Here is a 23,188-nt window from a genome sequence, read left to right as displayed (position 1 = left end):
TCATCCCTCCAGCTCCCTCTACATGTCACTGTTTTTCTCTCTTGTCAAGAAAATAGCTGTAGCAATTACTTTATTGACTTTTTTTGTTTGGCAAAATTTCATGGCTTAATTAACACAAATACAATGTGTACACATCTGTCTATTCATTTTCTTCGCTGTGCAGCCTGGCATTGGGATTCGTGACTCTGATGGCCCACTCGGCTGCTCTTTCTACAGTGGCTTTGCTCTTCTTTAAGGAGATGTAGTGAGCAGTCTCAGCACAGTAAGATTGGTTGCACATCAGCAGTACTTCAAGCTCCTAGACATTGTGGACCAGGAACTTTCGAAAGCCACTGGGCAGCATTTGCTTTGTTTTCTTGTTGATCTGCTAACCAATGTTGGGACTCAAGATACGGCCCTTGAATCTTCTGCGTACCCTATTGTCAGTAACTCTGGGTTCCTGCCAGTTCTGCTTAATTTTGACATATCGGTCAGACTGGTACCAGATGAACTTCTTGGTCCTCTTTTTGAGAATCTTGGGTTTCATGAGGAGTCTGAGGGCAGCCATGGTGCCAAGTAGGAGATGGCTGCCACCTCCATAGGCAGTGTCAAGGATGCTATTGTCTTTATGTAAGAAAACAGATACTCTATCCAGTGTTCAGAATAGTTATAAGTAAAGTTAGTATTTTGTTCTCTTCTCAGTATGCCTTAGCTCTTGCTTTATCTCTCAAGGCCTTTTTTCCTTTTATTCTTTTTTTCATGAGAAGATTATTCTTTCTATTTTCTATAATCACTGTATTCAACCACACATGATCCCATTTCTGATCATTCTCTTTTTATATATTATCAAATGACACTTCGCAAATACCTAGGAGCCTCAACAATTGCTTTAGACTGTCAGATGCTCTTGGGGGAAAAAGGACAATCCTATATTATTGCCCAAGAAAGGTATACCAAATGTATAAGGCATAAAACGGAATTTGTAATGTATTTGTGAAGAGACTTTACCATTACAATTTTGATAATTACCTTCACCTTTTTAAGCTTTATTGAAATATAACTTACCATAAAATTCACCTGACTTAAATGTACAGTTTACTGATTATAATTGTATATAGAATTGTGCAATCATCAACCCAATCAAATTTTAGAACATTATCATTACCTCCCCGCCAAGATATCTTGTGCTCATTTGCAGTTATTCCCACTGCCACCCCAGCCCTAGGCAACCATTAATCTACTTTCCATCTCAATAGATTTTATTTTTATGGACATTTTATATAAATGGAATTGTACAATATGTGGTCTTTTGTATTTGGCTCTTTTCACTTAGCATGATGTTCATAAATATCATAGCATGTATCAGTACTTCATTCCTTTTTGTTGCTGAGTAGTATTCCAGATGGATATTCCTCCTATTGTTTATCCATTTACCAGTCGATAGATATTTGGATCTATCACATTTTTGGCTATTTTGAATAATGTTATCAACAATTGCATACAAGTATTTTGTGAATATAAACTTCCATTTCACATGAATAAATATGTAAAAGTGGAATTGCTGGATGCTATGGTAACTTTGTATTTAACATTTTAAAGAGCTGGCCAACTGTTTTCCAGAGCCACTGTACCATTTATATTCACACAGTAATGTGTGAGGGTTTTAGTTTCTCAATATCTTCACCATAACCTCTCTCTCTCTCTCTCTCTCTTTCTTTCTCCCTTCCTTTCCTTCCTTCCTTCCTTCCTTCCTTCCTTCCTTCCTTCCTTCCTTCCTTCCTTCCTTCCTTCTTTTCTTATTATAGCTATTCTGATGGTTGTGAAGTAGTGTCTTATTGTGGTTTTGACTTGCATTTTTCTAATGATGTAAAGTTTTTCAGTTTTTAAAAAAGTGTAACACTATGTTCTTTAAAAAAAAGAAGAAATGAATATTTTTTCCGTATAAAAGGGAGACAGACTGTCAGTAAATAAGTGCTATCTTCTAAAGGAAAACATTCAAATTCAATAGACTGTTTTTTACTTTCTTCTTTTTAATTACTGTTGGATTGCAGTTGTCCCACATTTTTCCCCTTGTTGTTCTCCCCTGCCCTGCCCCTGACCACAGTCAGTCCCCACCCCATTGTCCATGCGCCTGACTCCTCAATACATGTTCTTTACTTACCGCTTCCCTTACTTGCCCGTTAACTCCCCTCTCTCCTTCCCTCCAGTCACTGTCAGTTTGTTCTTTATTTCCATGCCCCTGGTTCTGTTTTGCTTGCTTGTTTGTTATGTTGATTAGGTTCCACTTATAGGTGAGATCATATTGTATTTGTCCATAACCCCTGGCTTATTTCACTTAGGATAATACTCTCCAGTTCCATCCATGCCTTCGTGAAGGATAGGAGTTCCTTCTTTCTTGCTGCTGTGTAGTATTCCATTGGGTAAATGTACCACAGTTTTTTGATCCATTCATTTACTGATGGGCACTTAGGTTGTTTCCAGCACTTGGCTATTGTAAATAACACTGATATGAACATTGCAGTGCATAGGTTCTTTTGAACTGCTGTTTCAGGATTCTTAGAGTAGAATCCCAGCAGCGGAATTGCTGGGTTAAAGGCAGTTCCACCTTTAGTTTTTTGAGGAAATTCTGTATTGTTTTCCACAGTGGCTGCCCCAGTCTGAATTTTGTAGACTTTTAAAATATGTGTGTGTGTGTGTGTGTGTGTGTGTGTAATAAGTAGGGTTAATCTATGGATAAAAGACTGGTAGTCTATACTAGAAATGGCTGGAAAAAAGATGGAAGGTGAAAGCTGTTTCAACTAATTATCATTTATACATAGTATAGAATAAGATTTTTACTAATTCATTCAACATGTACATATAGAGCACTTTGTAAGTGTCAGACAATGTTATAGGCCCAGGGAATATAAGAGTGAACAGTCAATCAAGGTCCCACCCATCATGGAGCTTATATTTTTATAGAGAAGACATGATCAAGAGACAAATTATTTTTGAGTAGTGGCAAATATGATCAAGAAAAACAGAGTAGGGTAGGATAAGGAGATAGGAAAGAGAAGGTAGCTGCTATTTTTTTTTTAAAGATTGTTATTTTTAGAGAGGGAGGAAAGGAGGGAGAGAGAAAGAGAGGGAGAGAAGTATCAATGTGCGAGAGATACATTGATTGGTTGCCTCTCATGTGCCCCCAACTGGGGACCTGGCCTGCAACCCAGGCACATGCCCTGACTGGGAATCTAAATGGCGACCTTTGGTTCTCCGTCTGGCACTCAGTCGACTGAGCCACACCAGCCAGGACAGTAGGTGCTATTTTAGACTGGGTCAGGGAAAAGCCACTATGAAGAGGGGATATTTGAGCAAGAACTTAAAAATGTTATAAGGAAGCAAACTATAAGAACATATGAGGGGAAGGCATTCCTCAGATAGAACAGGAAATACACAGAACCTTGAGATGAGCAATGTTATCATCTATCCTCCACTGATCAGGCAAATTTTGTCCTAAATAAACTTAAAACACCTTTGGTACATTAGAACAGGTTACTTTTTTAAACCTATGTATTTTAAAAATGGAGGTTATAATTTCAGCATCAGAAATTATAGTAAGTGTGATTTTGAATATAAAGCATCTGGTTCCATTTTAAATGACAAAATGGTGGTTGCTGTTACTTTATTAGTAATTACTAATGTTATTGTCACACCACCTGTTTTAAGCTTTCAAATTAGTTTTCTAACTAGTATTCTTTAGTAATCTTTGTTTTCTATATATTAAAATTTGTAAAATCTTAAATCAGATTCTAGTGCTTTAGGAATGTCATAATCTTAATGAAATGAGACCATTACCTCAACTTCAGACTATATGCTTTTGATTATCATTCTACTATATTTATTTTTAAAATATGGATGACATTAGAGACCTCTTTCTCCAATTACTTTTATTTCTGAAGGTATTTTTGTGATAGGCAGCTTCATATTTATCACTGAGTTGGATTCTAAAAAGTTGATTTTTTTATAGATTGTTTAATAATCAGATTACATGTTTTGACAGAAACAAGAGTTTACTCTAATAATAATTAACTTCCATGAATCTTAGTTGGTTTGTTTCTTGTCTCATTTGTGTTTGATGGATGCAGTTCTTATCTCTTAAGGATTTTTTGAAAGTCAGGTTTATCGAGATAAAATGTACATCTAATAAGAATTCACCCTTATATTTCATAGTTTCAACAGTTAGGTAACTAGCACCATAGTCAAGATATAAAACAGTTCTTTGTGGACTTTGACCATCACTAATGTTGATATTTTTAGATATGTATGCATGTTTGTTTCCCTCTGGGACTGATCTTCTGCACTCTTTCTGAAGTGTGTAAGTCTGGCTGCAAGCCTCTGTGAGGCAAATGGTAGAAAAAAAGTTAGAGGTCTCAACATTAGTCTGTAAATTACCACTTGATGCCCCATTTGTGACTGGTGTTTTTTACCCCAAGGACTTTGTTTTAAATTTTCCATACAATACTAGTCTTTTACTGGAATATGGAGCAGGGGATATAGAGATATAACCTGTGTCTTGAATGGATATTCAGTCATTCTGCTTATTCTTAAGCCCATCTTTATCCTCACTTCTTGAGGTCCTCAGTATTGCCAATTCCTGAACCTTTTGGGGATTTTGCTTTTTACCTGTCCTCACTGCTAATTTAGGATTTGGCTTTTCAGATCTGCCAAGTCCTTTATCACTTCTGCTTTGCTGTTTCCAAAATGTTGTTGCCATCACCTCCTCTTCTTTGTCCTTACGGGTTTTATGTCTTTAAAATCTTTTTACTGTCATTGTAATGGAGTCTCAGAGAACGGTAGAAGAAATTGTATGTTTAGTCTGTTATCTTTAAATGTCTCCCTTTCTTTAAAAAAAAAAAAAAAAGTCCTGGTGGATAAGACCCTTTGTGATCTAGCTTCTGCCTCATTCTCTCCAACCTCATTTCTTACTTAGCTGCAAATCCACCCCCAGTCTAAGCTCCAGTCACATGCATCTGCTTAAGATAATGCCAGACAAACCATGTTTCATCATGCCTTTCAGTTCTGTACATGCTGCTTGTCCTTTACCTCTTCTTGATGAAGCTTTGCTCACTCACATGGGCACCCCTCTGTCAGTGCTTATTGTATTACTGCAATTATTTATTTACTTTTTTAAAAGTCTCATCCGAAAAGTTTCTTAACTTAGGCATACGGGTAGAAGGCTGGCTGTTCATGGATCAGATATAATTGGAGGAACAGGAGAGTGGATTGGTTTTTTTCAAAGGTAGAGAAAAGCTTTGGAGAGCTAGTTACAAGAATGAAAGAGAAATGTAAGGGTTAGGCATGAAACAAGTCAGATATATCTAGTTTGGTTTTGGTTCCTCTGGCTGCTTGCGGTGGTAAATGTGATTTTGTTCTGAAATTTTAGATCTCTGTACATTTGGATGCCATAAATATCACTACTGTTCATATAGACCTGATTTTATGACCTATATATTTAAATTTAATACATGGCTAGTGATACGGAAAATGGGAAGATAGACATTTTGCATTGGCCCAAAATACATGCCATATTATTGTTACAGGTTCCAGTAACAATAATATGAGAATGAGAACAAAAAGAATGAGAACAGAAAGAGCCTTAATTTCCTAAAATGCCCTGTCTGTGCTTCCTCTGTGCTTAAGGTTTTTAAAAAATGTATAATAAGAACTATGTTTTCTGCTTTACTTGTAAGCCTCTTTTACATGGTATGGAGCTGTTATCTTTTTAAACATGTATTAAGGAAATAATCAGGTTCTTTTGTTTTTTGTATTTTCCATTTATTATTTTTATTTTGTTGTCTAGGTATTTAAGAGATTATGGCATCTGAAACCCACAATGTTAAAAAACGGAACTTTTGTAATAATATCGAGGATCATTCCACTGATCTTCCTAGAAAAAGGATCTCTAATTTCACTAATAAGAACATGAAGGAGGTAAGTCCATGATTTCTAGGCAACAGGTAAGACAGTATCTTAGTCTAGTCAGGCTAAGAATACCATAACCGAGTTCCAAAGACTAGGTGGCTTCAAATAACAGAAATTTATTTCTCACAATTCTAGAGTCTGGAAAGTTCAAGATCAAGGCTTAGGCAGATTTGGTATCTGGTGAGGGCCCACTTGCTGGTTTCATAGATGGCTGTCTTCTCGCTTTGTCTTCACGTGGTAAATGAGATGAGATGAGAGAGCTCTCTGGGGTCTCTTTTATAAGACCACTAATCTCATTCATGAAGGTCTATCTACCCTCATGACCCAGTCACCTCCCAAAAGCCCTATCTCCTAATATCATCACTTTGAGAGTTAGGATTTCTTTTCTTTTTTTCTTTCCTTTCTTTCCTTCCCTCACTTCCTCCCTCCCTCCCTCCCTCCCTCCCTTCCTTCCTTCCTTCCTTTTTTGAAGATTTCATTTATTCATTTTTAGGGAGAGGGGAAGGGAGGGAAAAAGAAAGGGAGAGAAACATTAGCATACTAGAGAAACATCAATCACTCCGTTGTCTCTCGCACACCCCCAACAGTGAGGACCTGGCCCGCAACCCAGGCATGTGCTCTGAACAGGAATGCATTTTCGGTTCACAGGCTGGCACTCAGTCCACTGAGCCACACCAGCCAGGGCATGAATCTCAATGTATGAATTTTGGGGAGACACAGTCTTTCATTCCATCACAGACAATTTAAATGGTTAGGGTTATGGATAGTTCTGGTTAAATTATTTTGAACAATGGGAGGTAGTAATTCTGCTTAAGTTGCCAGAATTAAGTAGAATTAATGAAATATGTTTATATTCTGAAATCTTTATATTCTGAGAGCTCTAAAAAGGTTTTGGGCAGTATACTATTTTGATAGGATATAAATTTAATATTTTAGTTTAATAGTAAAGAGGAATTGTAGGAGTGCTTTTTGTTCACCATTGAAAGGCACATCAGCACTGATATAATTTCTTTTAAACCATATTAAAATTCAACTTACTAAGCATGCTGTCAGTATAATATGTGACTAGTGGCATGTAAAATAGGGAGATGGATATAGCAAAAACATCTATATAAAATGTTGTAACTAATTATTGAGATAAAGCATTAGAACAGGAAAATGTAACTGTTGAATTTCAGATTTGTTAATATCAATCACAAAGTCTACATAGCTTTATTTAAAAATTTAAATATACTGCGACTATCTATTTTAATTTTTCAGGTTAAGAAATCTCCAAAACAGTTGGCTGCTTACATAAATAGGTAAGAGCATCTTTAAAGTTTATGGGAAACAGCAAATACTGAAAGCTGGGTAAGAGTAAAAATAGGAAAAATTAAATATTCTTTTATTATAGTAATAATAAACTGATTGTCAAACAGTTCCTTTGTGGTAGCCACTGTGCTAAACACATCAGTATTATCTCTAATCCTTACAACAGTCCTACTGGGTAGGTATTATTACCCACTAACAATTGATAAGGAAAACTAAAGATTAGAGAATTTAAGTGATTTGTTCAAAGTTGTACACCCAGAAAGTGGTAAAAATGGCATTCATTCTCAGATATGCTGAACTTTCTCCTAAACCATTGGTGTTCTGAGGACCCTGAGGGTCCCTGAAGCCCTTTCAGGGAGTTTTTGAGCTCACTATATTCATATCAATACTAAGACATTCACCTTTTTCATTTTTATCCTCTTACAAGGTTATAGTAGAATTTTCCAGGGGCTACATTTGATATCACAATAAATGGAATGGAGAAGCAGATAAAGAGAATCCAGCTATCTTCTGCTAAAGCAGATACTAGAAATTTACAAAGATGTAAAACAATACCATTCTTCTCAGTATATATATGTATATATAGGATTTTTTTGGTAATATTCTGTGTTGAATGAATTAACAGATTTTCTCAGTTTTAGTTCCTAATATAGTAAATATCAATAAATATTGCCCACCTTAAAAAATTCTTTTGAAACCTCAAGAATTTTTTTAAATTTTTAAATTAAGTTTATTGGCATGACATTGGTTAAAAAAATTATATAGGTTTCAAGTGTGCAGTTCTATAATGCATCATCTCTGTATTGCAGTATGTGCTTATCACCCAAAGTCTAGTTGTCTTTCATCACCATGTAACTGACTCCATTTACCCTTTACTCCCATCTCTTTTTCCTCTGGTAACCACCATACTGTTATCTATGTCTGCGAGGTTTTGTTTGTTTGTCTGTCTGAGTGGTTCATTTGTTGCTTTCAGTTTTGTATTCCACATTAGTGAATTTATATGATTCTTGACTTTTTCCATCTGACTTATTTTGCATAGCATGAGATTCTCAGGATCCATCCATGTTGTCACAAATGGCAGTATTTCATCTTTTCTTATGGTTGAGTAGTATTCTATTATATATACATACATCATCATCTTTATCCAGTCATCTATCAAAGGACATTTTGGTTATTTCCATTTCTCGGCCACCACAAATAATGCTGCAATGAACATGGAAGTACATATATTTTTATGAATAGATTAGATTTTTCAGGAAGATACCCAAAAGAGGTGTTGCCGGATCATATGGTAACTCCATTCTTAATTTTTTGGGGAACGTGCTGTTTTTCATAGTGGCTATGTTAGTTTACATTTCCACCAGCAGTGAATGAGGGTTCCTTTTTCTCTACAACCTCATTAACACTTGTTATTACTCGCTTATTAATAGCCATTCTAACAGGTATGACGTGGTATCTCATTTTAATTTTGATTTGCATTTTCCTAATTGTTAATGAAATTGAGCATCTTTTTATATATCTATTAGCCAGAGAAGTGTAAGTTCAAGAGACCTCAAGAATGTTTAAAAGTACAAAGCATCCTGAGGCCAAAACATTTGAGAACCACTATGCTAAACCCTGAGATGTACTCTATTATGGTTTCTTATGCAAGTAAAATTAAATATATTCAATTTAATCAAAATAAACTTTAATATAGTCAAACATGTATAATCATTAGAAAAAGTTTAATAACTAGAAATTGTTACAATTTTCTTACTCCCAGAATGGCCTGTAATATTTCATTTTAAAGACATCTAGTTATTATGCTTCTTTTCATTTTCATTTGATTTAAAGTATCATCCTTTTCAGATGATTTGTAATTTCCCTCTTTGATCTAAAATTTAACATTTTTAATTTTCATTTTACTGGATTGTGATCACGAAATGTGGCCTATTAAATCTTTCTGTTTAAAAACCTAAAGGTTTTCATGTGGTTCTTTTTTCATTTTTACAGAACAGTTGGACAGGCTGTGAAAAGCACAGATAAACTACGTAAGGTGATCTGCCACAGAAAGAAAGTTCATCATCCTTTTCCAAATCCTTGTTATAAAAAGAAACAGTCCCCTAGAAGTGGGGGCTGTGACATGGCAAATAAAGAAAATGAACTGGCTTGTGCAGGCCTCCTGCCTGAAAAATTACATCATGATAGTCGAACATATTTGCTTAACTCCAGTGATTCTGGTTCTTCACAGACAGAAAGCCCATCGTCAAAATACAGTAGTTTTTTTTCTGAGGTAAGTTTATAAACTTAACTTTATTCTTGTTATACTGTTGGGTTTTTTCTTTGCCATATTCAGCTAGCAGAATAATTTGCCATCCATTGAATTCAGATTTATTTGAATTATTATAATTCCCTGACACAGTTTTCCTAATTAACCAAGTTTGAATCAGTAGTTTATTCCATTTCTCTGAGTTAGTGATATGTGATGGCTTGAAATGATTGACAATCTTCTATAAATATCCAGAACGACAGTTTGGCCAGCAGAGGTTTAAAGGAAGGGAGAAGAAATCTTGCTCAAAAAATGAACCACCAAAGCCAGTTATCCAAGCACATTTTGCTAGGCTCTCAAAATCATGTAGTAGGAAAGCTTTATTTTGGCAAACCTACTAAGATGTGCTTCTCTTCTTGTTCACGCAAAATTAGTTATTTGAATAGGCTCAAGGGAATTTTGAGGGGATGATAAAAACATTCTAAAACTGGGTTATGATGGTTGCACAATTCTGTAAGTTGGTTAAAAAAATTGAATTACATACTTTTAATGAGTGAGTTTCGTGGTGTGTTTAAACCTGAAAAATGTCATTTTATAAAAAATCATTTGAAAGAATGGTTTGATAAAATTTGTAAACACACATGAATTTATAATAATTATTGCATGTTTATTGTATATGTTGTAGAAAATAAACCCAAAGGAAAAAATGATCCATAATCTCAACATTTGGAAATAACAGCATTAAGTTTTTCATGTATCTTTTCTCTTCATACTGTACATATAATTTGATACCTTGATGCTTAATAAACTTAGGTATTTTTCTATGTGATTAAATGATGCTTCTGCAATTTTTTAAATACATACATAACATTAAAAGTACCTTAATTTCTTTAACTATGATTTGGTAAACTTAGTATTGTTTTTTTATGGCATGACAGCTTAAAAAGTATTTTCGGTATCATACAAGCCGAAAAAGTTTTTAGAAATTAAAATGGTCATAAGTGTATATAGGTGAATGAATATAAGCATCATATTTAGGATAATTACAAAAAAATAAGATGAAAGAAAGGTAGAAAATACAGTGTTACTAACTAAAACCATAACTAAGTGATGCAAAAATAAAGATTCTTTTTGCTAGTGAAAATGTTCTTACAAAAAGTGAAGTAATAGAAAATTAGCAATGCTATGAGAAGTGAAGGAAGTATGTATAGTATCTGTGAGAAAGGAGGAAGGAAGGAGAATTTGATTTAATATTGAATTATTATGGGCCCTGGAGAATAGCATGGCAACTAAAACAGTGTTAAAGAGAATCATTGTTATACTGAATTCATTCACAAATATTTATTGAGGGTTCCCTACTGTGCAATGCATTCTGCAGGCTCTGAGGAGATAGATTGGTGGGTAAAAAACAGACACTGTTCCTACTTTCAAGTAGTCATAAAAGTGATGAGGCCAACTCTAATCAGATAATCATAGAAACTACATGCCTTGCCCTGGCTGATGTGGCTCAGCGGGTTGAGCCCAGCCTGTGAACCTAAAGGTCTCTGGTTCAGTCCCAGTCAGGGCAAATGCCTAGGTTGAAGGACATGTCCACAGTAGGGGGCATAATATGAAAGGCAACCAAATTGATGTTTCTCTTGTACACTGATATTTCTCCTGCCCACTGATACTTCTCCTGCCCTTCCCCTCTCTCTAAAAATAAACAAAATCTTTAAAAAAGAAACAAACAAACTACATACCTTGAAGAAAAGGAACATATGTAACTATTATAACCCAGAAATCTGGCCTCAATTGGCACGTAGGTTGGTTCTTCAGCTGAACTGAATGCCAGTGTCTTTAAGAAAAGTTTCAGTTTTGCATTTGAATTAATGCCACATTTTTTCAAGCCCTCTTTTTACTTTGTTCTCTGATTTTGATTGCTTTTCAGAAACCTTCCTTAGTCTTACACTTAATAGATGTGTTGATTGTTCTTTTGTTGTTTCAAACCCTTTTTCCTGATTGATGACTGCCTGCTCTAGAAACCTAAATCTAAAAGTGATATCGTATTATTTTGTCGAACTTCAAATACATGTAACCTTTAATCTAGCTGTTCTAGTTCTAAAATTAATCCTACAGGAGTATCTGTACAAGTGCACATATTTACATATATAATGTTCATTGATGCATAGTTGTAATAGGGAAAATCAGAATCAGTCTAAATAAAGACTAGAGAATATGTAGTTGTTTTCTAAAAAGAAGGTTGATCTGTGTCTTGACATTGGAAAACCTTCATAATACATACGTGAAAAAGCAAGATTTTCAAAAATATATTGAATATATGCTATAACATTTTAATCTTATAAGTACCTAATTTGTCTCTTTGTCTAGAAAATGGTTTGGAAAGATACATACCAGTCTGTTAACTGCTGATTACTTCTGGGCAGTGATATTAGATGTTTCTGTGGGTAGGTAGAGTAGTTAACTTTTAATTTTATGCAGTTCTGCGTTATTTAAATTTTTTTTTTTAGTTTTGCACGATGGCAATATGATGCCAATGAGGTTTATCCAAGGTGTGAATACTGTTCATTGTAAACTTGTTGCAATAGGAATATATCACTTTATTATATAGAAAAACATGAATAAATGAATTAATTTAAATACTTGTCACAGAACTGAATTCTTATGGTTTTCTTCTATGCACTGTTCAGTAGATAAAGATTGGCCTACAAGTTTACCTTTCCCCTGAATCCATATTTTAAATTGAATCCTAGGTTTATAGATGAGCTAAAAATAATTTATTTTTACAAATAATTGATATTTAAAAGAAAAATGGTAGCAAATAAGAGAAAGTACTGGTAAAAAAATAAATAGATCCTAAATTTTTTTAAGTATATTTTACTGATTATGCTGTTACAGTTGTCCCATTTTTCCCCCCTTTATCTCCCTCTATCAGGTACCCCCATTCACTCCAGCCTATCTCCCCACCAACTTAGTTCATGTCCATTGGTTGTACATATAAGTTCTTTGGTTTCTCCATTTCATATACTATTCTTAACCTCCCCCTGTCTATTTTGTACCTACCAATTACGCTTCTTATTCCCTGTATCTTTCCCCCCTTTCTTTCCCTTTCCCCTCCCCGCCAATAACCCTCTAAGTGATCTTCATTTCTGTGATTCTATTCTGGTTCCAGTCGTTTGCCTAGTTTCTTTTTTATTTTTTTAAGGTTCAGTTGGTTGATAGTTGTGTTTGTTGTCATTTTACTGTTCATATTTTTTGTCTTTTTCTTAAAAAAGTCTCTTTAATGTGTCATATAATAAGGGCTTGGTGATGATGAACTCCTTTAGCTTAACCTTATCTGAGAAGCACTTTATCTGCCCTTCCATTCTAAATGATAGCTTTGCTGGATAGAATAATCTTGGATGTACGTCCTTGACTTTCACAACTTTGAATATTTCTTTCCAGCACCTTCTTGCCTGCAAGGTTTCTTTTGAGAAATCAGCTCATAGTCTGATGGGAACTCCTTTGTAGGTAACTGTCTCCTTTGCTCTTGCTGCTTTTAAGATTCTTTCCTTATCTTTAATCTGGGGGAATGTCATTATGATGTGCCTTGGTGTGTGCTTCCTTGGGTCCAACTTGTTTGGGACTCTCTGAGCTTCCTGGATCTCCTGGAAGTCTATCACCTTCACCAGATTGGGGAAGTTTTCCTTCATTATTTTTTCAAATAAGTTTTCAATTTCTTGCTCTTCCTCTTCTCCTTTTCGCACCCCTATGATTCAGATGTTGGAACATTTAAAGTTGTCCCAGAGGTTCGTAAGCCTCTTCTTATTTTTTTAAATTCTTGTTTCTTCATTCTGTTCCAGTTGAACGTTTATTTCTTTTGTTCCAAATTGTTGATTTGTCTCCCGGTTTCCTTCCCTTCAGTGTTGTTTCCCTGTATATTTTTCTTAATTTCACTTTGTGTAGCCTTCATGTCTTCCTTTATTTTGTGGCCACACTCAACCATTTCTCTGAGCATCCTGATGACCAGTGTTTTGAACTCTTCATCTGATAGGTTGCCTATCTCTTTGTTGCTTAGTTCTTTTTCTGGAGTTTTGATCTGGTCTTTCATTTGGGCCATATTTCTTTGTCTTGGTGCACCTGTTACATTGTAAGGGGCCAGAGCCATAGGTGTTCGCCAGGGTGGGGCAACCCACATCCCTGGATTGTGGCACTGTATGTTGGGGAGGGGTCAGAGAGAGAGCAATGCTGCTTACTCGGCCCTTGCCTCGCTTGCAGTGACTTCCCAACTTCCCACAAGCAAATTTCCCCTTCCAGATGCACCCTGGTTCTCATTACCAGGTGGGTGGGCTTGTGTCCATTCTAGGACCCTGTGGGCCCCTCCAGTGGACTGGCAGTTTCTCCCACCATGGCAACCCCGGCAAGTTTTTGCAGCCAGAGGTTTTGACGTTTTAGCTTCCCACACTGAACCCTGGATTGCAAGGTGTGTCTTGCTCCCCAGTTTTTCCTCCTCATTTATCCGCATGCAAATATGGGATTGCATGGTTCACCAGTCCCCTCCTTGCCTGCCCAGTCCTCCAGCTGCTGCCTTGCTTGCGCATCCTCTCTGCCCCGTCTGCCCAACTCTGCCCCTCCTCTTGGTCTGGATGAATGTTTCCTCTTTAACTCCTTGGTTGTCAGACTTCCATACAGTTCTGTTTTCTGGCAGTTTGGGTTGCTTTTGTATTTAAATTGGTTGTTATCCTCCTTTTGGTTGTGTGAGGAATTGAAGCTTATCTGCCTATGCCTCCATCTTGGCAGGAAGTCCTATGTCCTAAATTTATTTAAATCATTTGTTTACTATGCTTAACTGCAATATTTTGTGTGTGTGTGTGTGTGTGTGTGTGTGTGTGTGATTAAAAGGAGTCACTTTGTATAATATTTTTCTTCTTTCTTTTTAATTTTTAGTGAATTTATTGGGGTGTCAGTGGTTAATAAAATTATATAGGTTTCACGTATACAGTTCTATAATACATCATCTGTATATTGTATTGTGTGTTCACCATCCAAATTCAAGTGTCCTTCCATCACTGTTTATTTCCCCTTTACTCCCTTCTACCTCTCTCCACCCCCTTTCCTTCTGGTAATCACCATTGTATAATTTTTAAATGCCTGTAAGAATAATTTAATGGAAAAATGATTTCATATCATATTCTCATGTGCTTTTTAAGAAGTTAGACTGTTGCCTTTCAGGTTTCTCAGGACCATGAAACAATGGCACAAGTTTTGTTCAGCAGGAATTTGAGATTGAATGTGGCTTTAACTTTCTGGAAAAAGAGAAGTATAAGTGAACTTGTAGCTTATTTGGTGAGGTAAGTGTGACTATTTATGCTTTCTGTTCAATAGAAGTAATTTCCAATGTTCTATCTAGAAGTACCTGTTCTTTTTGTTGTTGTTGTTGTTATTTTAAACTTCTATGTTTAGCTTCAGTAGGGACAGACTTTCATCACCAGTCTAAGAGTAACCAAAATACAGAAAACCTTCTGTTTTATCAGACTGAACAAAGCTGTTACCTTCTCTAAGATTCTTATCCATAAAACTAAGAGACACCACTGTGGGAGAACTTTAAACATTACTCTTTCAAATGTTACCTTAGTGAGGACTTCCTTGACTACTTAATTTTAAAATACACATTTCTTTACTCCCTATCTTCTGTTTTATTTTTTTCCCATAGCACTTAACCACCATCTACATGTTCTATACAGTTTACTTGTTTATATGTTTATTGTCTGTCTCTGCCTTCTCCTCCCACCCAACCTACACTCACACTCATACTATAATGCAGACCCCATCTCTTTGTTTACTGCTGTCCCCTCAGCATCTGGCTAGTCGTAGACACTTGGGCTTCTTGTTCAATGAATGAATTTCTCAGACGCAATGTGAAGGTCATGATATTAAAATAATTGAGGAAGTCAGCTCTTTAAGCAATGCTATTCTTTGTGTACCCACAGGATAGAAGACCTCGGTGTGGTGGTAGATTGCCTTCCTGTGCTTACCAATAGGTAAAAAGAGTACTTTTCAGAAAATAAATTAGTTTAAAAAAGGACAAATTATGACCTGTTCACATTTTTATAACTTACTATTTCTTTGTTTAGTTTACAGGAAGAAAAACAGTATATCTCACTTGGCTGCTGTGTAGACTTGTTGCCTCTAGTAAAGTCACTACTTAAAAGCAAATTTGAAGAGTAAGTGCTAATCTGAATCTCAACTCATTTTTCTTTTTCAACATCCTTGAGCTCCATGAGATGTACATGGTTTCTCCTTTCAAGTTGCTTAGAATCCAATTAGGAAAAGAATGTAAAGTGACTAAAGAATAATTATAAAAGTGTCAATAAACACATTATATATAATACAGTTTTGTGTAAGTAATGAAATAAATTTTTAAAAGGGGGAAGGTCATTGTATGTATGTGTGTTTGTTTTGAGTAGCGGGGTATCATTTTTTTTGTAAAGGCTTCTTGGATGAAGACACTTGAATTTTGTAATAAAATGTCATTTCAGATATATAATAGTTGGTTTAAACTGGCTTCAAGCAGTCATAAAAAGGTGGTGGTCAGAACTATCATCCAAAACAGAAATTATGAATGATGGGTGAGTATACTTTTAAAGATAACCTCATGCTTCTACATTTTTTTTTTTTCAGAGAAGTAGCTGTATTAAACTAGGTGATAATTTTATTTCATGATCGTCACTTTATAATATTTATTCTCTTCATTTTCAGAGAAATATTAAATCAGGATACTGTTCATATGTGGAAATTACACAATAGAAGTTGATTTCCAGAGCCCAGTATCCCCCATAACTCTTCTTCTAGCAGAACTCTACTCTTCATTTTAGAAGGAACAAGCACAGCATTGGTTTAAACTTCTCTATATTGAGTAAGGGAAAGAAAACAAGATGGCCTTTAGTGGACTAAGCAATGAGGCACAGGAATCAAGGCATCCTTTGTCTACCTAGACATTAACCTCAGAATCCAATGTGGATGATTACAATTCTAAAAACTATATTATAATCATCATAATTTGAGTATTGCCTTGATGTGAAAATATGTAGGTATTTACCAAATGAGCCAGATTATCATGAAGCTACAAAAAATATCTCCCAGTAGTCTCCTTAAAGTTTATGGTTTTCTTTTTAGACACTCAGAATTTCCTACTACATACCCAAGAACAAGTTGTTTCCATGCTTCAAATGCCTAGCTTTCTTACCTGCATTAACAACTAAGTAAATAATTTCTATGATTGGCACATACAATTTAGAGTTGCATGACTTCAAATAGTATAATTTTCTCTGATAAATACTTGAAAAATTTTAAACTGTTTTCATTAAATGTATTTACAACTAAAGTTCATACACTGTTATATTTGCATTCTCATTTTACTTTTTTCCTCCTAGAAATATTCAGATTTTAAAACAACAATTAAGTGGATTGTGGGAACAAGAAAACCATCTTACTTTGGTTCCAGGATATACTGGTAATATAGCTAAGGTAATCTATAATTATACCTAAAAATGTAAGGTTAAAAATCAATATTTAAGCTTAATTAAAATTGAGAAATAATATTAGTATTATGCATTTATAAATGAACCCTTTCAAATCTTTAGGCAGTCTAATTCAGTACTATTCATAAGGTCTAAAGTTAATATCATATTTGCAAATGCTTATGGTCTTTTGTTGGAAATGAATGTGACTTTGACAGGAAACACAGGAATTAGCCTTTAAATGTGTTTCAGATGCAGCCACAGAAATAATGCACTAGAGACTGTTTTATCACCTAGTTCCAGTCAAAGAAAGATATTTGAAAAAGTTAAAAATCCAGGTTAGGAAGGTATCCGAAGATAAGAAGGAATACAATTAAACGGTTTTGGGGTATTGATGTTTTACTTGACTTTTGCTAATATGCTCTTTAGGAAAGTAAACTGTTCAAATCACAGTATGGATTTGATACTGGTCTTTTATTTGTTTGCTTGTCTCTTAAAGGAAAAGGTACATTGGATTTTAATATTTAAACTCCAGAAAACATTAGTATATAAAAATACATATAATTGCAGGGGAAAAAAATAATTGTTAAATGTTTCCACCCTTTTATTGAGCATATTGCTATCATAAATGGGCATTAGCCAGAAATATACAAGTGATCTTTAATTTTAAAAAATATAATTGAATAAGAGGATTTATGCTATAGATTTATTTGTAAAAATTTTATTGGATACTTTTCAAGAAAAGAAGCAAAATGATATATCAAGCATGTGTGTTACCACTGTGTATAATTTTATAGAATTCTTGATGAAAATCTTATAGACAAAAATCAGTTTCCCAGAAGTTTTATTTCTCTTGTTTTTCTTTTGATAATGGAGGTGAAAATGAATACTTCTAAAGCATACATGATATATGACATTGTTCTGAAGGGGTCTTATATTCTTGGTAACAAAACTGAAAAATTATTGTTTCCTTAGAAATTTGCTTTCAGTTGTAATTTTTTATAAAGAGAGAAGCTTTATTGTGAATGTGAAATTAAGATAAAGACAATATTAAGTGATTAAAAGTTCTGTGAAGTTCCTTTAGCTATGATAAAACCTCTTTTACAGTATTAAATCCTTAATTGTAATTTTCTTAAGGATAGAAATCAGAAAGATAGGCTATCATCAAACTGAAGGAATTGCTGTAAATGATTTAATATTCTTGCCTAGCTATAAAGGCAGAGTTGCTTGATCATAGGAACCAAACCATTTACTCAGCATTTAGCAAACATTTATTGAGCATGTGCTGTGTGCCAGGCCCTGTGCTAAATAAAGGCAGATTAAAAAGGTACATCTTTTACCCTCAAAAGGTTACAAAGGGAAACTAAGGCAAATCAAGTGACAAAAGGGATTAGAAAACAGGTTTTGTGTATGTGTATTTACTGTACTAGCTAATTAAATGTTTTTGTTTTATTCTCTAAGGATGTAGATGCTTATTTATTACAGTTGCATTGAAAGACTTCATCTACTAAAGAGCATTTGGTTATTCAGAACACCCCTGGACTATCTGATTTCCAAAAAAGTCTCATCAGAGAACTGTGAACTGTGGAAGATATTAAAACTTTTTTTTAAAGTCACATAATGAAACCACTAACAAAAAGCTAATGATCTACTTCACATTGAAGTGGAAAGGAGCAGCTTCAACTTCAATAAGGTGAAAGTGCACTATGAAGATTGTTCACCTTTGCTGCATTAGGAATTTATATGGTTATTTGATAACATTGTATAAGAGCTACTGGATCTTAATGCAATCCTGCATAAGAATATACTTTATACTATGTGAAAAAATAAGACAGAACTTATTACTAGGAACCACAAAGACCAATCATTATTACTTTTTTTAAGATTGTGTTTTATAAGAAAACACTCAAAAGTGTGCAGCTATTTTCTTATGTTGAAAAGACTTTGGAAGTTTAAAACATCATAGCAAATAATGAATACTAAAAGTTTTTTGTCCACACTGAGATACTGTGTATACAAAATGCCTTAATTATTAATAAGCCAATGTGTATGATACCAATGTCTGTTTTAAAAAAATTAAAACCAACCATACTTCTGGCATGAAAATTATGGCGTTAAATCAGGGGTTTCCACTGATGGAGAATGTTGTTCTTCAAACTTACTCCACACCATCTGCAAGACTTGAGAATACTTTTAATTTCTCTGATATTTCTGCCAGAATCGTCATGTCATGTATGTGTGTGTTATTCCTATATAAAATAAAAAGGTAAATACATTATTGTATGAGTGCTTTAGCTGGAAATGTTCATAGAGTTGGCTAATTTATATTTACTTCTGTTGTATATAGATTTCTAATATTCTCTGTTCTGTATCATTTAAGCTTTCTTTATTTGAGTAAATTTACTAAATATTCCTATTTTTTGCTTTTTTAAAATTTGGTTTTGTATGAATTCTAATTCTTTTTCACTACATTATGATTTAAAGAATTACAGTGCTTTAGAAATGTTTACAGTTAGTGCTGACCTTATATTTTAAATTCCAACACTTTATATTACTACCTCCTCCAGTAGTCGGTATGAAATGCCAGCAGACTATATGAGGTCTTTTTTTTTTAATACCATTTTTTTGTGTCAATGAATCCACTTGTGGAATGTCTTCACAGCTGTAGATTGTAGCCTGTCTTAAAATGGTTGGGATTTAAATACCACTATTTGTTCGTACATTGTCTCATCTTTACTGAACTCGAGAGTCATCTGAGCAAAGATTTTTATGCAGCAATCCTTCAAGCACTTGAATGTAAAACTTTAGCATTTACCCAATTAGCGACTACTGATGTGAATCCTAAATACCTTCCTTGCTTTAAAAAATATTAAAAATGTTATCTTTTACTGAGTTCTCCTTTTGTGTAGCTATGTTTCATACAGCTATGTATTCCTCACAGTGAACAACAATTGTAGTAATTGGCTATTTTCTTAAATCTGTAGATTAGGGTAATTTCAGATTACTGCACTTCTGTGATTTGCGAGGTGAGTTATTTAAGAAGTTGTTTTTCAGGAGGTGGGAATTTGAATCGGAAGCCTGCGTCATCTCTGAAACCTTAAGATGATGAAATATAACCTTTCTTTGTTCCTATTCCTTTAGTTATCACTTTTATCTAACAGTTTGAACCAGTTAACTCAGAGCATGGTGCTAGTGAGGCTAAGGACAGGATCTCAATCCTTTTATAGATTCATTAACTTTACACACATACACAGAACTATTCATTGCTAAAAGATTGCACCTTAGGTATTCATCTCACTAATTCAGCTTTTGGTCACAAGGAAGATGGTGTGTATAATGTAGCATAAACCCTTCACCTCAAATAGATTACTCAAATGATTGATAAATGTAATACTATATACTTTGAATCTAATATTTGAAATAATAATATTAAAAAATAATATAATATCTAAAATACAGTGTCACTACAGTTTTCTCTGGGAAAGATCATTGACTAAACTGTATCTTCTAAAAATTAAACTCAATAAACAAGTAAAAATTAAGTACAAATAATGAAACACAGTAAGAAAACGTACTATCCTGTTAACACTGAATTCTTGTGCCTAACTTTGGGTTTGTTGAAGGAGAATAGGTACTCCATTTTATTTACCTGGAGCTATATAAACCAGCCAGTTTTTACCTCATCATTCAGTAGCACACCTAATTTCTGTTCTTGGCCTTTGCAGTTTGCCTTAGTACCTATCTCTCTCAGTGACTGAATTATATTAGGTGATTTTAAGATTTTGGGGGGGGAAATGTTAGATAAGTAAATACTGTTGAACACTTTCGTTGCTATTAAGCTCTTAGCATGCTATTTAATCAGAACAGGTTGATCTCCAAAAAGAGTCAAAGAAAGTGTTTACAAAGTATTTTGGCTGTTGCATTGGCCTAGATTAGGACAATTGCTATCTGTCATTGCTCATTAGTAGCTGTGCTGCTAAGTAGTACACAGAACTGGGGGCTACCCGGTGTCTCTATGTCTTACTACCTCTTCTACCTTCGTAGGTTTTCTGTACTAAACTTTGCTAACTTTGCAAGTCTAAGGACAGGTAGCTTATTAATGTGATAGAGACTTATAATCAAGTAATTTGTTTCTACTAGGAATAAAGTGAGTGGATTTGCCATAAATGATCATGATCAGAATAAGGGTTAAAAGTTAGGAAGCAAGCATTATCAGATAGTTTTTTAAATTAATCTTTTGGCAGTAACAAAGTTAATTGACACATTATTTACATGAGTCCTGAGATGGGAGAATTTGGATATAAATATATCCACTTGGGGGAATCATTAATGTTAGCACTGAAGTCTAAGGGCTACTGAGGAATTAAATCCTTATCCATCCCCTAAACATACTTGACACATGTCATATTCTAATCTTAAAAATCATGTGGGTTCAAAGCTGTATTTCTCGCCTTTGAAATTGGAATTTTCTTAAACTCAGAGCAGTTCTGCATTTGGCAAGTTACTGATATAACTAACATTACTGGGTAACTAATTTGAGTAATAATGATTAGCTATTAAATAGTGATAATAGAAATCATATTTAAATGTTTAATTACTTAAATGAGTCAATATGAAAAAACAAAATTTAAGTTAATACTTTGTTCGTCATTCCCAATTACTGCTCTTCCTATATAAGAACAGGATGGTATGTCAGCTGCCTTTATTGATTTAAAGGAAAAAAAATAGAATCACAAGCAGCTAGCTCATGAGAGTGATCCATCTGGATGTACTACGTATCTTTCAATACAGACTTATTTTCTGGATTACTTCAGATGGAAAAAGTACTGCTGGACATTTGTCGGTAGGTATTTATTCCTATGTTATTCTTTGTTCCTTACTCTTCAGTTCTTCTAGCTGTGAGAATTGTCATAAAGCTTTGTGACACACTATTTGTGCTCCTTTTTTATTCTGTAACAGGAATATAGAATAAAAATTCCTGCCTAAACACTGTATGCATCTAATTTGTAGTATAGCTTGATTGATTCAATAACAGCACCAACTATAACAATAGAAAGAAATGCTGCATATCGTATACCCAGTATACTGAGTACATTTTCCAGTGCTGTACTTAATATTTCAAATACTGTAATCACTATAATTTTCTCTGGATCAGATTATTGATTTAATAGTATCAGCTAAAATCAAACTTCATTAAAAATTAAGTACAAAACAGTACATTTGACCATTGAACAATTCAGGGGTTGGGGACGCTGGCTCCCTCACCTCTGCAGTCAAAAATTCACATACAATTTTTGACAGCCCCAAACTGTAACTACTAACAGCCTACTGTTGACCAAATGCCTTACCAATAACAAGAAGTCAATTAACACATTTTGTATGTTGTATGTATTATATACTGTATTCTTACAATAAACTAGAGGAAAGAAAACCAAAAGATTTTCTAGACCAAACCTTACTAATAAAACCAAAAGGAAGAAAAATACATTTACAGCTTTTATTGAAAAAAATCTGCACATAAGTGGGCCTGTACAGTTCCAACCCATGTTTTTCAAGGGTCAACCATAGATATCACAGTACTTTCCTTTGTAGACTAATTAATCATAAAACACAAAATGACAGTCACTGTGTACCAGTAGTTTTATGAAAGGACAGCCCCACAGCTGCCAGTATTATTCACAGCAAAGCTTGTTATATATTGGGTTGGCCAAAAGGTTCATTTGGTTATTTCCATAAGGTGAGGGGGGGGATGTTTAAAATTTTATTTATTTTTTAAAGCAGGGAAGGGAGGGAGAGAAATACCAATGTGTGGTTGCCTCCCATGCAAGCCCTCCTGGGGACCCAGCCCGCAACCCAGGCATCAGGCCAGTGCACAATCTACTGAGCCACACCAGCCAAGGTTCCGTAAAATTGTTCTTGTAGGGCTTAGTTGTCTTTAACTTCATTTGAAACAATTTGGTTAGGTTGAATTGTGACAGCCGTCATATCAGCATTCACTAAAAAACACCAAAATTGATGAATTTTTATGTAGCCATTTTAATATTGAAGATGGAAGAAAATATGCAACATTTTAGGCATGTTTATTATTTCAAGAAAAGTAAAAATGCAACAGAAATGCAAAAATTTTGTGCGGTGTCTGGAGAAGATGCTGTGACTGATCAAATGTGTCAAGACGGGTTTGTGAAGTTTCGTG

At 34.4% G+C, this 23,188-nt stretch overlaps 1 protein-coding gene and 1 pseudogene across 1 annotated transcript in view; one reads left to right on the top strand and one right to left on the bottom strand.

Annotated features, from left to right (window-relative positions):
- Nucleotides 1-19,382, top strand: part of KATNBL1 (katanin regulatory subunit B1 like 1) — a 36,057-nt gene extending 16,675 nt beyond the window's left edge. The window contains exons 2-10 of the mRNA XM_054565626.1: nt 5,819-5,949; nt 7,201-7,241; nt 9,244-9,523; nt 14,708-14,826; nt 15,466-15,516; nt 15,610-15,699; nt 16,015-16,104; nt 16,909-17,002; nt 18,457-19,382. Of these exons, the coding sequence (XP_054421601.1) occupies nt 5,833-5,949; nt 7,201-7,241; nt 9,244-9,523; nt 14,708-14,826; nt 15,466-15,516; nt 15,610-15,699; nt 16,015-16,104; nt 16,909-17,002; nt 18,457-18,489 (915 nt within the window). The 5' untranslated portion in view covers nt 5,819-5,832 and the 3' untranslated portion in view covers nt 18,490-19,382. The remainder of the gene's footprint in view (nt 1-5,818; nt 5,950-7,200; nt 7,242-9,243; nt 9,524-14,707; nt 14,827-15,465; nt 15,517-15,609; nt 15,700-16,014; nt 16,105-16,908; nt 17,003-18,456) is intronic.
- LOC129064386 (60S ribosomal protein L32-like) lies at nt 140-577 on the bottom strand (annotated as a pseudogene).
- Nucleotides 19,383-23,188: the final 3,806 nt, after the last annotated feature.

The sequence above is a fragment of the Pteronotus mesoamericanus genome, unplaced genomic scaffold (genome assembly GCF_021234165.1).
Source record: "Pteronotus mesoamericanus isolate MK-2021 breed Mesoamerican mustached bat unplaced genomic scaffold, CSHL_Meso_final contig_164, whole genome shotgun sequence".
NCBI lineage: Eukaryota > Metazoa > Chordata > Mammalia > Chiroptera > Mormoopidae > Pteronotus > Pteronotus mesoamericanus.
Note: the sequence above shows the minus strand (reverse complement) of the source record. Positions and strands in the feature narration are given on the sequence as shown.